At 44.1% G+C, this 14,431-nt stretch overlaps 1 protein-coding gene across 1 annotated transcript in view; it reads left to right on the forward strand.

The window, feature by feature from the left end:
* Positions 1-14,431, forward strand: part of LOC108300492 (tubulin-specific chaperone cofactor E-like protein) — a 165,233-nt gene that overhangs the window by 125,193 nt on the left and 25,609 nt on the right. Inside the window, exons 18-19 of the mRNA XM_037736754.1 lie at positions 3,003-3,564; positions 10,134-10,333. Of these exons, the coding sequence (XP_037592682.1) occupies positions 3,003-3,564; positions 10,134-10,333 (762 nt within the window). The remainder of the gene's footprint in view (positions 1-3,002; positions 3,565-10,133; positions 10,334-14,431) is intronic.

The following is a 14,431-nucleotide window of genomic DNA, read 5'->3' on the forward strand; positions in this document are numbered from 1 at the left end:
ATGGCACCAGGTAGCCAGGAATATAGAATGCAGGGTAACTTAGGAAGAAAAACCAGCTGACACCAATTGGCCTCTGAGTGCGAGGCTTTGACTTTATTTGCTGTGAGCTTTCAGGGCAGATCAGAGTCTCCATGGCCTGATCTTGCTCCTCCTCTCACCCTCCATGCCCCCTGTCACTTAAACGACTGTCACTGCATCCTCTCCACTTCCTCCCTTCCAGGTGCTGAGAATGCGGCATCTCTTCTCCTCCCCTGGCCGCTCTCCCCCCTGCCACCTCTTTGTTGCCTTCCCTGGGATCTTGGCTGTCTGTCATTTCCTCTCCCTTCTGTGTGTTTCTACAGGATCCTTTTCTTCAACCCATAAACGTGCTCATTCGCAAACAAGCCTTGGTCTCAGTTCCCCACTAGCTTCTATGCAAGCTCTTGCGTTCCCTTCCTGGCCAAACTCCGTAAGAGCATCATCTCTGCTTCTGTATCTCCTGTTTGTTACTTTATTTGCTATTTGCTTCTGCAATCCAAATTCTGGCTTCATCATCCTACTTCAATTCTCTGATTAAGATTGCTGATGGTTTTGTTTTACAAAACGAATGGTGTTTTGCAGGCTTTATCTCATGGGCCTCTTTGCCTTGTGTGTATTGCATACAAGGGCCTCCATGATCCAGGCCGTCCCACTCTCCATTTTCATCTCCCACTACACCCAAGGCCACACTCTACGCCCCAGCAGCACTAAATTGTTGCAATTGTTTATATTATCAGGATATTTTTCTCTTGTCTACCTGGACCTTTCCTGGGGCTGAGCCCTTTACTTGGAATTGCCTTGTCTTCACTCTCACTCCTCCTTGACTGGCCAACCCCTCCTCATCCTTTGAGACCGGGTGTGGGCACTGTCTTCTGCAGGCAGTGTTGATCTTGTGCCCAGGCTGAAGCTGGTGCCTGTGCTTCTATGTGTCTCTATCATTGCTTTTGTCACATGGTATTGTTACCTGTCTGTGTACTTGCCTCTGCCACATGCCTGTGAGCTCCTAGGGAAAGGCCATATGTGCTTTATACCAGCCTTTAGCACAGTGCCTGGCACACAGTAGTGCCCAGTCAATGTCTACTGGATGAATGAATGAATTCTGCCTCGATGAATACTCGCAGAAGAGGAGATAGTTTTGATGCATGAGCATTGCCCCAGGGAGAAAGTGGAGTCAGGGGCATCCCTGTTGTCTTAGGTCAGGTTCCCTAGAAGCAACATCTGAGATGGGAATTCTTAGGAAAGTGAGGAAAGCACCAGGGCATGAGAACTCAGCCGGGCTGTGGTCCAAGCCACAGACCAGCTTTAGCCTGGGCTACTGGGAGCCCTGGAGCTTGACTTCTGGTGTCAGCTAGTCATTGGCCAAGAGCTACCCTTGGGTTAGGGGGTCATAATCTGGGCAAAGTGGCTCCCATGGGGCCAAGACCAGCTGTGAGTTGTCATTAGCCCATAGTCGCAGTGCCTGGGGTTGGGGACCCTGGGTGAAGCACGGAAAGCATCCATCACACCTGCAGTGCAGGAAATGGCAGGGTAGGATGCCACAGCTCGCTTCATTTAGGGAACTGCAAGCTGTTGGGTGTTGTTGGTGTGCAGGAGGCCAGTGGGCTGCATCTGAGAGGCAGGGCCAGCTCCTGGAGAGCCCAGGGTGACGTGCTAGGCATGTCAGACACTTGACTCAAGCCCTGGAGAGGGCTTTCAGTATTGGATTAACTGCTTTCAATTGCATTAAGATTATTAGCATGGCGGTAGTGACTGAACGGAGGGGCAATCCTGGGGACAGGGAGACAAGTTAGAAGAGTACACTACAGGCAAGGTGAAAGGTGATGAGAGTCTGAACCAAGGCAGGTGCAGTGACATGGAAAGGGGTGTCAGCTAAGAGAGAGATGAAGGAGGCTGGGGGAATGGGACTTCTGGTCAGAGAGCAATCTGAAAGCACCTGCTTCTCCCACACGGCAGACCAGCTCCCGTGTGAGCCCTGGCTGTAGTGAGCAAGCTGGTGGTCTCTGTCTTCCATCATGCACTAACCCAGCCACAGGCTATAAGATTTGGCTCCTCTGAATCCAAATAGTTCAAGGGCAGTACAGTCCTGGAGTTTAATGTTAAGGGACTTCCCTCTTGTCTGAATTTCAAAATATGTGGGAGGAAACATGTCAAGTGCCCCCTCCGTGGGAGGCATTGTGCTGAGTGTCTGGGGGGTAATGAGGGGAAGGCAGGCATAAAGATCAATAAAATGTGGGTCCTGCCCTCAAGTTGCCCATAATCTTGTAGGCGAGATGAAAGTGCATACACTCAAGCATAACATAAGGCAGATAGATTGTGATGTGTGCTGCAAAAAGGTGTATGCAGGTTTGATCCTGGCCAGAGGTGGAGAGGAATACAAGAGAAGTATAAATAGCCTGCCCTGGTTGCCCAGACAAGGGAGTGATTAATTCTGACCACAGGCTTAGAAAATCTTGCCTTACAGAAGAAGTGACATTGGAGCAGGGTCTGGAGGATGAGAGGGATGTTGATGGGTGTAGTGGCACCCCAGACAGAGGGAACAGCAAAGTGAAGCCATCCTTTAAGGAAAAAGAAATTTCAAAGGAGTTAATACATTGGGGTTTGCCTAAAATAAATTCCATGGTAGAGCTAGAAATAGAAACACAGGAGTTCTATGTTTTAGCATTTCAGTCTAAACTTTAATTGAATTCTTATTACCTTTACATTACCTTGGAGAAAACAATTTGAACTCCTGGGGGAAATAATGCTATGTAAACAGAAGGCACTGAAATAAATAGGTATATTAGTGTACCAAGGATAGCCATTTGCATCTGTTCAAATCCTAATAATAATAGTTGACTGATATAAACAACAGGACATGCAAAGACTACATTCAGCCTGTTCAAACTCCCCTCTGGGACTTGTCTTTCAAGAGACTCATTGTTAGGAGAAGAGCTGTGAAATCTCTGGGCCAACTGTGTTTCTCCACCTCATCTCTCCTCTTCCAGGTCAACAGTGAACGGCTCTATCTGCCCCTGAAGCTGGGGCAAGGGAAGATAAATATCTTTTCCTTTGGCTTCCACGTGGTGGTGGAAACCGATTTTGGCCTGAAGGTTGTATATAACTGGAAGACCTTCCTGTCCATCACGGTCCCTCGTAGCATGCAGAACAGCACCTATGGCCTGTGCGGCCGCTACAACAGCAACCCTGACGATGACCTGGAGATGCCCATGGGTCTGCTCGCATCAAGCGTCAATGAGTTTGGGCAGAGTTGGGTGAAGAGGGACACCTTCTGCCAGGTGGGCTGTGGGGACCGCTGTCTGTCCTGTGCCAAGGTGGAAGGGTTCTCCAAAGTGCAGCAGCTGTGTAGCCTCATCCCCAACCAGAACGCTGGCTTCTCCAAGTGTCACAGCAAAGTTAACCCCACCTTCTTCTACAAGAACTGCCTGTTTGACTCTTGCATCGATGGGGGCGCGGTGCAGACCGCCTGCAGCTGGCTGCAGAACTATGCCAGCACCTGCCAGACTCAGGGGATCACAGTGACTGGCTGGAGGAATTACACGTCCTGCTGTGAGTCCTTATCGTCTCTTCTTGTAGCTTCTCCTCTTTCTTGATTGCTCCGGGAAGGTCAATCTCACAACTCCCTAGAAGTCAGAGCAAATTGAGTAGCAATTTAAGGATATGCACTTTGGAACTGAGTTTGTTATCTGAATGAAACATGATATGTAACCTCCCAGAGCCTCCATTTTCCTTATTGGTAAAATGGAGTTAGCATCATTCATTTCATGGGTTACCCTGAGGATGAAATAAGATCGTGCATATAAAGCACAGAGTATCAGACATGGCACTTGGATGCACCAAGTTCACAAAAGAATGCTAATAAGACTAATGAAAGAAGAGTTAGTTCTAGCACCTCATCAGTCCATCCTTGTGTTAATAATCTACATGCTTTGTCTAAGCATGTTATTCTATTTGATTCATATACATCATGTTTCAGCTTTGTGTTTATGAAACATAGCAGAATATTAAGAGTACACTGGAGAAGGAACTAGAGCCCCTGGATTCTAGCCTTTATCTTGAAGGATCTGTGTGACCTTAGGGCAATTCACTTTTCCTCCCTGGTTCTCAGTTTCCCTTTCCATAAAGCAGCGATAATACTGCCTTTACGATTTATGCCTCAGAAACGTCAGGGGGATCCAATTAGGTAATTGAAAGCCAGGCACACTCTGTGCATGCTAAGCGGTATTGTTAAATTAATGGCTTGTTCTGATCCAAGGCCCGTGCTAAACGCTTTATCAATATATCTCATTTATTCTTCTCAATGACCCAATTAGTCAAGGAGCAACTGAGACTCAAGAGGAGTGAACTAACTTGCCTAAGGTTGTATAATCTGCGTGACAAAGTCAGGACTTAAGCTTCTAACTCAAAGCCCAGGCTCCCAACCTATATACTATACTGCTGGACCAGGTACTGGAATAATTTACCTGCATTTAGCACGTAAGAATAGGAAAAACTTTGGGGGGGAAACCTGACTTTAGCTAACCTGCTTTGATCTATTTTCCCATCTCAATCTTATTAACAATAGCATGTTTCTTTTAGAAGGTCTATAGCTCTTTTAAAACTACAAATTGATCCAGAATGCATAGAGCTCCAAATAAGTGATACAGCAGGGTCTCCAGAGAATCAACTCCCATTTTCATCCTGGAAAGAGAGATTCAGATGAAAAACCAGAAACAGTACTGTGGTTTAACACTCACACAGTCAGATTACATTCCACAGAATTGGATTCATGTAGACGTAAGGGAAGGGTGGGAGAAAGTTGAAGGTGGGGAACAGATACCAAATCCCATTTCATCCAGGCTGTCCCTGAGTAGGTGAGGCCAGGCAGGGTGGGGAATGGTGCCAGTGGGGATGACAGTCCAGACAAACTGGCCTCTGATGACTTCAATAAAATAAATATGCCTATAAAAAAGCTCGGGTCAGGATAAGTCCCCAGAGCAACTCTGGATTCATTGGGGTCAGTCCAGTAGGACCAAAGAGCTTGTCTTCCTCTAAATCAGAAAACCAAGCTCTGGACCCAGAGACCTAAACATGGTGCAGATCAAGGAAGCCATTTTGGAAGGGAAAGCTTGCCTGTTTCCCTTGACACGTTATAAAGACTTCTCTCTTCCCCTGTAGCCACACCCTGCTTGGTGCACTGCTCTGGGGGTGGCTGGGGTGGGGGCAGGCATGCCAACAACCAATGCTTCCAACTGCAACCAACAGGGAAATACACGTAGTGGGCTAATGCCAGGGACTCTCACCTCAGTTGATGGGTCTTCATTTTTGTCACTAATGGGAAGGAAAATAAATTGAGACAGCAAGACCTCATAACCTTACCTCCAAGGAAGAAGGTTCCCCCCACCACAAAGCTTGGCTAGGGATAAAGGATAAGAAGGTGATTTTTCTTGTCTTCCTCTCCCTCCTACCAGCAACACTTTCCTCTCCCCTCCCAAATTTCTGTCCAAATGTTAGTTGCCTCCTCTCTACCCTGTCTTAGGTCCTATCCCCGCCTTCGATCAGCTTCCCACCACCACATCCCAGGCCAAACGCCAGGGCCAGCAGGCAACTTAGAATCATTCCCACCACAAAGAGGCTTCGATCTTCCCTACTTTGGCGTTTCAAGACAGGGGCAAAGATCCAAAAGTTAGAGTACCTGAGGAGATGGTGGTAATGAATGGCAAAAAGAAAAGCTAAAATAAGAGAAAAAGTATATGCTTTAAAGATGGTGTGGGGGTGGGACTAGGGGAGAGGCCATGGTTCGAGGCAGCTTCCTTTTTCATTTTGAATTTCAAAAACAGAGAAAAGCTTCGGGAGACTGAGCCCTAACTCAGCCATTCGACCTGAGAATGGGGTTGTTTGTAAACTGTCTCTGATGTGACTCCACATCGTGTGAGGGCAGGACCCATCTCTCTCCACCTTCTATTCCACCAAAAATTAATCCAATCTAACACTCACTTGATATGAGAAATGGTGCTTTAGGAGAAAAGGGGTTAACCTAGAATTGCCTGTCAAACTTCTGTTTTATTGGGAACAAGGTAGAATGCTGGTATTTTTCAATGATCTGACTGTTCCTATCAATGGGATAATTTATTACTCAATTACCTTATTTGTAAACTCGTTGGAAAATCTCGTGACCCAAGTTGAACAAATATGCTTACAGGGAGAAGGGAAGGTAAATTGTCTTAATTACTATCCCCTCCTTAAAATGCATTGAGCTGAGTCTATCATTCTTTCAGTCCCTTAATGGGGGACTGTAATTAGGGTATTCGTTGGTGAGAGGAGAAAGAGAAGGAAATAAGAAAGGAATAAATGACAGTTACTTAGCTCTCACTATGTGCCAGGTTTTAAGTGGGATCTGGGGACTCATCCATTTACTTCTCATGGCAACCCAGCAAAGTAAGTACTACTCATAGTCCCATTTTCTAGAGGAAGAAACTGAAGCTTAGAGAAATAAAGTCACTTTCCCCAGGGAGGTGACCTGGGTAAGTTGGAAAGTGGCTCCAGAGACAGTGCTCTCCCTTCTGTGAACACCGTCTCTCTGAACTGGTCACCCAGTGCCTAATGTGTGGCCAAAGTTGGCTGTCATCATCATTTCCCTTTTAATGGAGGCAGCTGCTGCTACTTCAGAGTTCTAGGTCCAAAGTCTGGTAATTAGGATTTTTCTTACTATTTCTCCATATATCCAATAAATTCCTGTTGAGTAATTGTTAAAAAAAAATTCTTCTGCAAGTACAACAATTACTATTATGAATTGCAGAAGTTATTACTGAAGTGCCAGGCACTATATGAGGATCTTTATGAATTGTGTCTCATTTTATTTTGATAACTACTTGATGAGGGAGATATTATGATCCCAGTTTTATAGATGAGAAAACAGGTTTAGAGAGTGTAAGTAACCTGTCCATGGTGCCACTGCTTGTTAATGACAGAACGAGGCCTCAGATCCAGGTTGGTCTGATTCCAAAGTCCCTGTCCATTCTGCTGAGCTGGACTGCTTTTTAGGGGGGCCCATTCATCCTGTCTACCAGGGCAAAGATGCTGGCTATGGCAAGAGGCACATTCTTGACCATGGTACAAATCCAGGTACAGAGCCCAGCTCATCACTCCACAGCTCTCAGTCCATCATTTGGTGGGGATAGAGAAACAGTGGATCAGTACTAGGAATCTGAAAGTTTGTTTTCAAGAATCAAGTATTTCTTAACCATCTGCCATGTTCTCAGCACTGTTTTGAGTGGCATGGAAGAATCAGAGTGTGAAATATGGTGTTTATCATGTAGTTGGAGAAATAGACCTATTTGAAATGCTTGCAAGAACAACAAATAACTCTAAATTGGTAATACATCTTCCCAAATATTACAATGTATTGCAGACCTTCAGTCACTGCTAACGCTGGCATATGAACAAGCTAAGCAAGTGAATAATAAAAATAAAACAAGTGAATGCTGGCACATGAACAGAAAGTCCAACCAAGGGAAAGAAGAGAAAGTTCAGAAACAGGTCTAAACATTAAAGAGAGATTAGTGTATGGTAAAGCTGGCATTTCAAATTACTGGAAAAACATATTTGTTATTCAGTAAACAGTAAAGGGTCTAAGGACACACCAGCTGGGAAGAAAGCTAAATCCCTTCTTCATTTCTTATTCTAAATAAAACCTGGGCAGAACAAAGATTAAACACAAAAAAAGTAAATCACAAAAGTACTAGAAGAAAACAAAGGAGTATTCTTGATAATCTTGCAGTGGAGAGAACATTTCAGAACAAAATATCTAAAGCTAAAAGGGAAACTTGATAAGTTTCATCACATTAAAAATTTTATATCTCCACATGGCAAAGAGATAATAAACAACTTCAAAAAATTTTTTTTAATTATAGAAAAACAAATGCAAAGTCAAAAGACAAATGATATTTTGTAACACATATAACATACAACAAAGGTCTATTTTAATTTTTAAATAACTTTTATAATTTAATAATGAAAATTTCAACAACACGAAATGTGAAAAGGACATGAAAAGGCAGGTAACAAAAAAAGATCTATGAATGGATTATAAAGAAACAAAAAAAAGAGAGGATCAACCTTACAAAGAAATGCAAACTAGATAAGGAGATAGCACAGATAGCATTTTTACCTTGTTTCCAAGAATCAGACCATTTGGTGACAGACGATCAAGGAGAGTGTGCGAAAACAAACCTCCTCCAATAGCCCAAGTAGGAAGACAAATTGGTGCAGCCTTTTTAGAGGGCAGCTTGGTGGCATTCATACCCTTTAACCCAGTAATTCCACTTTCAGTAATTTATTCCACAGATGCCCTTACTCATGAGGGCAAAGATATATGTACCGGGGTGTTCACTGCAGCATCAGTGTAATTACATAAAATAACGCATCAGGTAGCAGCGTGAAAGCAGTAAGTTGAGGCTAAATGAAATAAATATTGTCATAAAAAAGCAATGAGCAGAAATGTGCATATATTATGCTCCCATTTATGCATAAAAATAGTGGTCAGGGCATACACGTATGCTTGTGTGCATACACACACAAATGGATGCTTGTATATGCATAGAACACTTCTGGAAGAATTGACTATAGTTTGCTATCAGAGATTGCCATTTCATCAGGCTTTTACTTGTATGGTTTGTATTTTCTACAATATGCAAGTATTATATATTAAACTACAAATATTTTTTAAAACATAGTATATTGTGATAGTGGTTATATGAATCAATACATGTGTTAAAATTCATAGGACTGTGTACTCTAAAGGTAGATGTTACCACTAGATAATTTAAAAAATAAAATAACCCCCCATATAGATACTGTGTATGGTATAGAGTAGAAGTTCCCACATAATAGTGGTTGTGCTTTTAGTTCTTTAAAAAAGTTCTTTAAAAATTAAAATAGGCCTTTGTTGTATGCATTGATTAAGATAATAACTTCTATGAAACTTTTTAAGCAAACCTATCTTTAATGATTGACTAATACAGACTGAACAATTATGTGCCAACCACTGTTCTGAGCACACAGACTCACTTAATCCTTTGCATCCAGCCATGAAGTGGATGCTATTGGTATCTGTATTTATAGATAAGAAAGCTGAAGCTCAGAGAGCCTGAGTGACGCTCTGGGTCTCTTACAGCGGGTTCTAGAGCCCACACCCTTCACCAGGACCCTACTTGCCTTCTGTGTAAGCAACTAGATGCATTTGAAAAATGGTAGAACATAACTGATGTGAGTCAGTTTGCACACACATGCACATGCACACACATGTGCATACCAGCATGGGTACTCATGCACACACACAGTGCACATTTGCCTTCTTAGAGATCATGGGGCTTGGGCAACTACTGATGGTAAACTGCTGGCTTACAAAAAGGTCCTGTAGAAGCTCTGGGGTGAAGAGGAGCCGACATTGGTCTAAGACGGAAAGCTATATGCTTAAGGTGGGACTCCCACTGGGACTTGAAGAACTGGGAATTTGGATAGGTTGAGAGGACAAAGAAGGGCATGAATAAGAAAGATCAATGTGAATGAAGACCCAGAAGCAGGAGGAGTGTGGGTGCCCCGGGAGGCAGGAGGAGTGTGGGTGCCCCGGGAGGCAGGAGGCAGGAGGAGTGTGGGTGCCCCGGGAGGCAGGAGGCAGGAAGAGTGTGGGTGCCCTGGGAGGCAGGAGGCAGGAGGAAGGTGGGTGCCCTGGGAGGCAGGAGGCAGGAGGAAGGTGGGTGCCCCTGGAGGCAGGAGGCAGGAGGAGGGTGGGTGCCCTGGGAGGTCATCAAGTGACATGACTAACTGGAGATTCAGATGGGTGGTGAGTTTAGGTGGAGGCAATAGAGGATGTCAATGGCCAGGCTGAGGAGAGAACGACCATGATATGAGAAGCTCCAGCCACTTCCCTCTGCATGCTGGCCCATTAGTTAAGCAGGAAGGAATCAGACGCAGGCTTCCTAGGAGCAAAGAGGGCAGTAATGAAGAAAGGCTACGGACCTCCTGCCCCTCCTCTACCTGTGCCCTCCAGCTCCCTGAGTAGTTGAGCAATGGCTGTGAGAAAACCCTCCTCAGAGCCTTGTGATCGTGCGAGTTTTGACTTGTCTCTTCTGTTCCAGCTGTCACCTGCCCTCCAAACAGCCATTATGAGAGCTGCGTGAGTGTCTGCCAGCCCCGCTGCGCTGCCATCCGCCTGAAGAGCGACTGCAACCACTACTGCGTGGAGGGCTGTCAGTGCGACGCTGGCTACGTCCTCGACGGCAAGAGCTGCATCCTGCCCCACAACTGCGGCTGCTATGCCGACGGCAAATATTACGAGGTATGGGAGACCCACCCGGCCTTTTCCTCCTTGCCAGTGATCAGATTCCTCTCCAACTCGAAGAGGCTGGTCAGATTGACCAACTTCCCCACTTCGTTCTGAAGAGCGTCATGTTCGTGGCAGCGGAGTGGGATGGGGCAGAGAGGTTAGCACACAGTTCGCATGGTGCCCTTGGGCACTGGGTGTCAGATTTGGAAAAGCACCTGGGTGTCTCCCTTCCCCCTCCTCCACACTGGAAAGGTCTCCAGCACTCTGCCTCCCCTACTCACTCACACTTGTGTGTCTCTGTCGTGCCTTTCTCTGATTTTCTGTCCCGTAAATCTGTTTGAAAACTTCACATACAGCTATAGTTTGGAAATATGGTGGCTATGAATCTGACATTTGTAGCTGTCTTAGCTAAGAACATTTTTAACTGGAAAATATGGAGCCGGAGGCTGCCTGGGGCGGCCTTGCCTCTCCTGGCTGTTGAGGCTCCACAAGGGTAGCTGTGGCTGCCATCGCCGCATGGACCATTTGTCACTCTGGTGTCATCCCCAGAGTTTGGTCTGGACTGCTAATGCCATGCCCCCGCCCCCCATTCTACCCTCTGTGGCGCCCTCTACAGGGGTTTAAACATAGACCTAATGAAGATGCCCTTTGTAGATGTTTCTCAATAAAACATACTAGTTCGTGAAATCATTTCACTTTTTGGACTTTGTAATCTTTCCTTATGTTCCATAATACTAAGCTAGAAAAGCTCTTGCCTAGACAAGGTATTCAGTTCATGGTTTGACCTCAAGCCCATTCTCTGTTTAAATAACATCAAAACCATATGTTGGTGAGTTAGATGTTTAACAACTACAAATAATTGAGTATCTGCTGTTTGCAAAGCACTGTCCTAGGGTATTATGGGGGCTGAGAAAGCAAGTCTCCTGCCTTGAGGATCTTAAAAATCTATTCAGAGGAGAGAAACAATGTACTTTATAGAACAAGAGAGCAGTTACAAAATAACCTATCAGCAAGTGAAAAATAATGCCCTACAGAACCAATCAATTTTAAGTGAAAAAGAATAGTAGCATTTAAAATAAATCTAATTGAAATGTCTGAATTGGAAATCAACTAGATGAAAAACAAATAATACCTCCTTTTTGTAAAGATGCATTGACTTGTTCAACTTGCTCTAACTTTGGAGATAAATAAGAGAAATGTAGAAGTTACCCTCAATTTCACTTTCAGTGGAAAATTTATTTGAATGCTACATTAGAAAGACAGGGAGGAAGAAAGTAAAATAGTGGGACTAATCAAAGAAGACTTCTTGAGAAGGAGAGTGTTGAAATGAGCTCTTAGAAATGCTATTTGAAAGGAAAAGGGAGGGCATGTGGAAAAAATTAATGAATTCTGCTTTCTCACAGTTGAGAAGCTAGAACCAGGCTCAAAACTCAAAAAGCACGCTCTAAACTGTATTCCCCAGCCCAGAGACTTACCAAAACCTATCCATCTCTCAACCGTGCCATGCACCCTCGGCAGGCATCCTGAGCGTCAGTGTGGCATGACTGAATGAGACCTGGGTTCGACCCTAGCTGTACCACTGCTGGAATTGCGACACTGAGCAAACACTATCATTTCCCTGAGCTTCTGTTTCCCTGTGAATGAAATGTGGCTAATGATACCAACCCAGTAGGGCTGTTGTATAAATAATCAATGCTGGGTTTCTAGCCTAGTACCTGGCATCCTGTCCTTCAATAATTGGTAGCTGCTATTGTTATTGCTGTTTTGTTACTCTCTTGAGAAACATTTTGTAAACGAAAAATCCAGGCGTGTTAATGAAAGAATGCAAATAAAAGCCCTTGGAGCTCTCAGGAAAAGCATGGTCAGCTCTTGGCTCCTATTAGTACTACAGTGTAAACATTATGATCAGTTTTTCATCAGAACATCAGTGGGTTTTGACAACAGCTTATATCCGGGAAGCAGCAAACTCAGAGAACAAAGAACCCACATCTACTTGCTACCATTCCAAAGCGCTTCAGGGCTTGTCTCATAGAACACGTTTCTTTGGAAATAAATAGAGAATATGTCTGGCTATTAGCATGTAGAGTGATCACCCAGCTGTCATTGTCATGTATGATTAAGGAAAAGAAAGCAGCGTTGGGCCAGCCACTTTAATGTGATGCCAGTTTCACGATCAGATTCTCTTGTGGATGAGTTATTTACCCTTTATCATATCCACATACATCAAGTTATTTTTCTCTTTTCACCACTGTAATGCCTGACTTCTTATCAGAGAGAGGCCAAACCATCCACTCAGTTATTCTATAAATCTGATGAGAGAAATGAAGTCAATTTGTGAGGCTGTTGGCACCCAGAATATGTTAGATAAGTCTGGAAGGAGAGGAGACAGTTCCAGGAACGACTTCACTTTGAGGATGAAAGAATCAGCAATTCCATCTTGAAGTGCACTGCAATCACTTGTTCTGGAAGATCTCATCCTCTATCTATTTATCCGTGAATCTGAGTCACATCTGTAGTTGATATCCAGGGTGTTGATGTCTCTAGTTAAAGCAGAAAAACTGACCAGACAGAAGCATAGGCCTTTTTGTGCTCTTGAAAGATCTTTTCTGTCTAGCACTATTTTGGGAAGTCAGTAATGCATTGAGTGCCCACATCTCTATGACACAGTCTATTTGTTGGTACCACATCCCACTTTGACAATCATGGCCAGTTTCTAACAGTTTCCTGGAATTGTTGGTCTCGAGCAGGTGCAACATCAAGAATGCAAACCCTACAAAGTACAGTCATGCCTGCAGATTGCTGCCTGTTTTGGGAAAAAGTAGAAAATAATATTCTAGTTGTGGGACTTCTGGGAAAGAAAAGAATAGCTGTCTCCAGTTGAGGACACACTATGTTGTAGGTATTTTATATAATGTTGTATAATTTCTTCACTATCTGAAAGAGGATGAGCTGTTCTACTCCTGTATAATAATAGCATCTTGTATTTATTGAGTACCTACCCTATGCCAGGAAGTGTGCTTTATACATCTTATTCAATTTAATCCTCACAACTGCCCTGCAAGCCTTTTTTTTAAAATTTAATTTTATTATCATTACTTTTGAGACAGGGTCTCTCTCTGTTGCCCAGGCTGGAGTTTAGTGGCAAGGTCATTACTTACTATAGCCCCTATGTCCCTGGCTTAAGCAATCTTCCTGCCTCAGCCTCCTGAGTAGCTGGGACTACAGGCATACCCTACCATGTTGGTTATTATTATTGTTATTATTATCATTGAGACAGAGTTTTGCACTGTCTCCCTGGGTGGAATGCAGTGGCATGATCTCGGCTCACTGCAACCTCCATCTCCCTGGTTCAAGTGATTCTCCTGCCTCAGCCTCCCAAGTAGTTGGGACTATAAGGATGTGCCACCATACCGAGCTAATTTTTGTATTTTTAGAAGAAACAGGGTTTCACCATGTTGGCCAGGCTTGTTTTGAACTCCTGACCTCCTGATCCGCCCGCCTCAGCCTCCCAAAGTGCTGGGATTACAGGCATGAGGCACTGTACCTGGCCTATTTTTCTTTAAGTTGGGATGAGGTCTCACTGTGTTGCTCAGGCTTGTCTCAAACTCCTGGGCTCAAACAATCCTTCCACCTCGACCTCCCAAAATGCTGGGATTACAGGCAGGAGCCACTGCACTCAGCCACAAGATATTAATATCTCCAATTTAGAAAACAGCAAACTGACACCAGGAAGGTGAGTAACGTTACTGAAGATGGCACAGGCAGGGATACAGGGCTATACTGAAACTCAGATGGTCTGATCCCAAAACGTTCCTTTTATGGATCCCAGGTGTTCTCTGGATCTCTCACATTCAGGGCACATGGGAATGAGGGTAATTCCAACAGAAGTAAGTTGGAAGCAGTATAGACACAAGGAAGCGTGAGGACTGTGAAATGTGAAATGGTTAGTCAGAAGTGTTGGTCATTGCTTTTTTACAACTATTTAAGATTCGAAGGGCCAATTTATCTTCTTGAGTGAATTTTAATTTCATCTTCCAAGTAGACCCTGTGCTTGTTATAAGTGTGATTCCTTGATGAATATTTTCTACTAAATATTTTTCCTGTTTACCT

The sequence above is a fragment of the Cebus imitator genome, unplaced genomic scaffold (genome assembly GCF_001604975.1).
Source record: "Cebus imitator isolate Cc_AM_T3 unplaced genomic scaffold, Cebus_imitator-1.0 Scaffold28, whole genome shotgun sequence".
NCBI classification, from domain to species: domain Eukaryota; kingdom Metazoa; phylum Chordata; class Mammalia; order Primates; family Cebidae; genus Cebus; species Cebus imitator.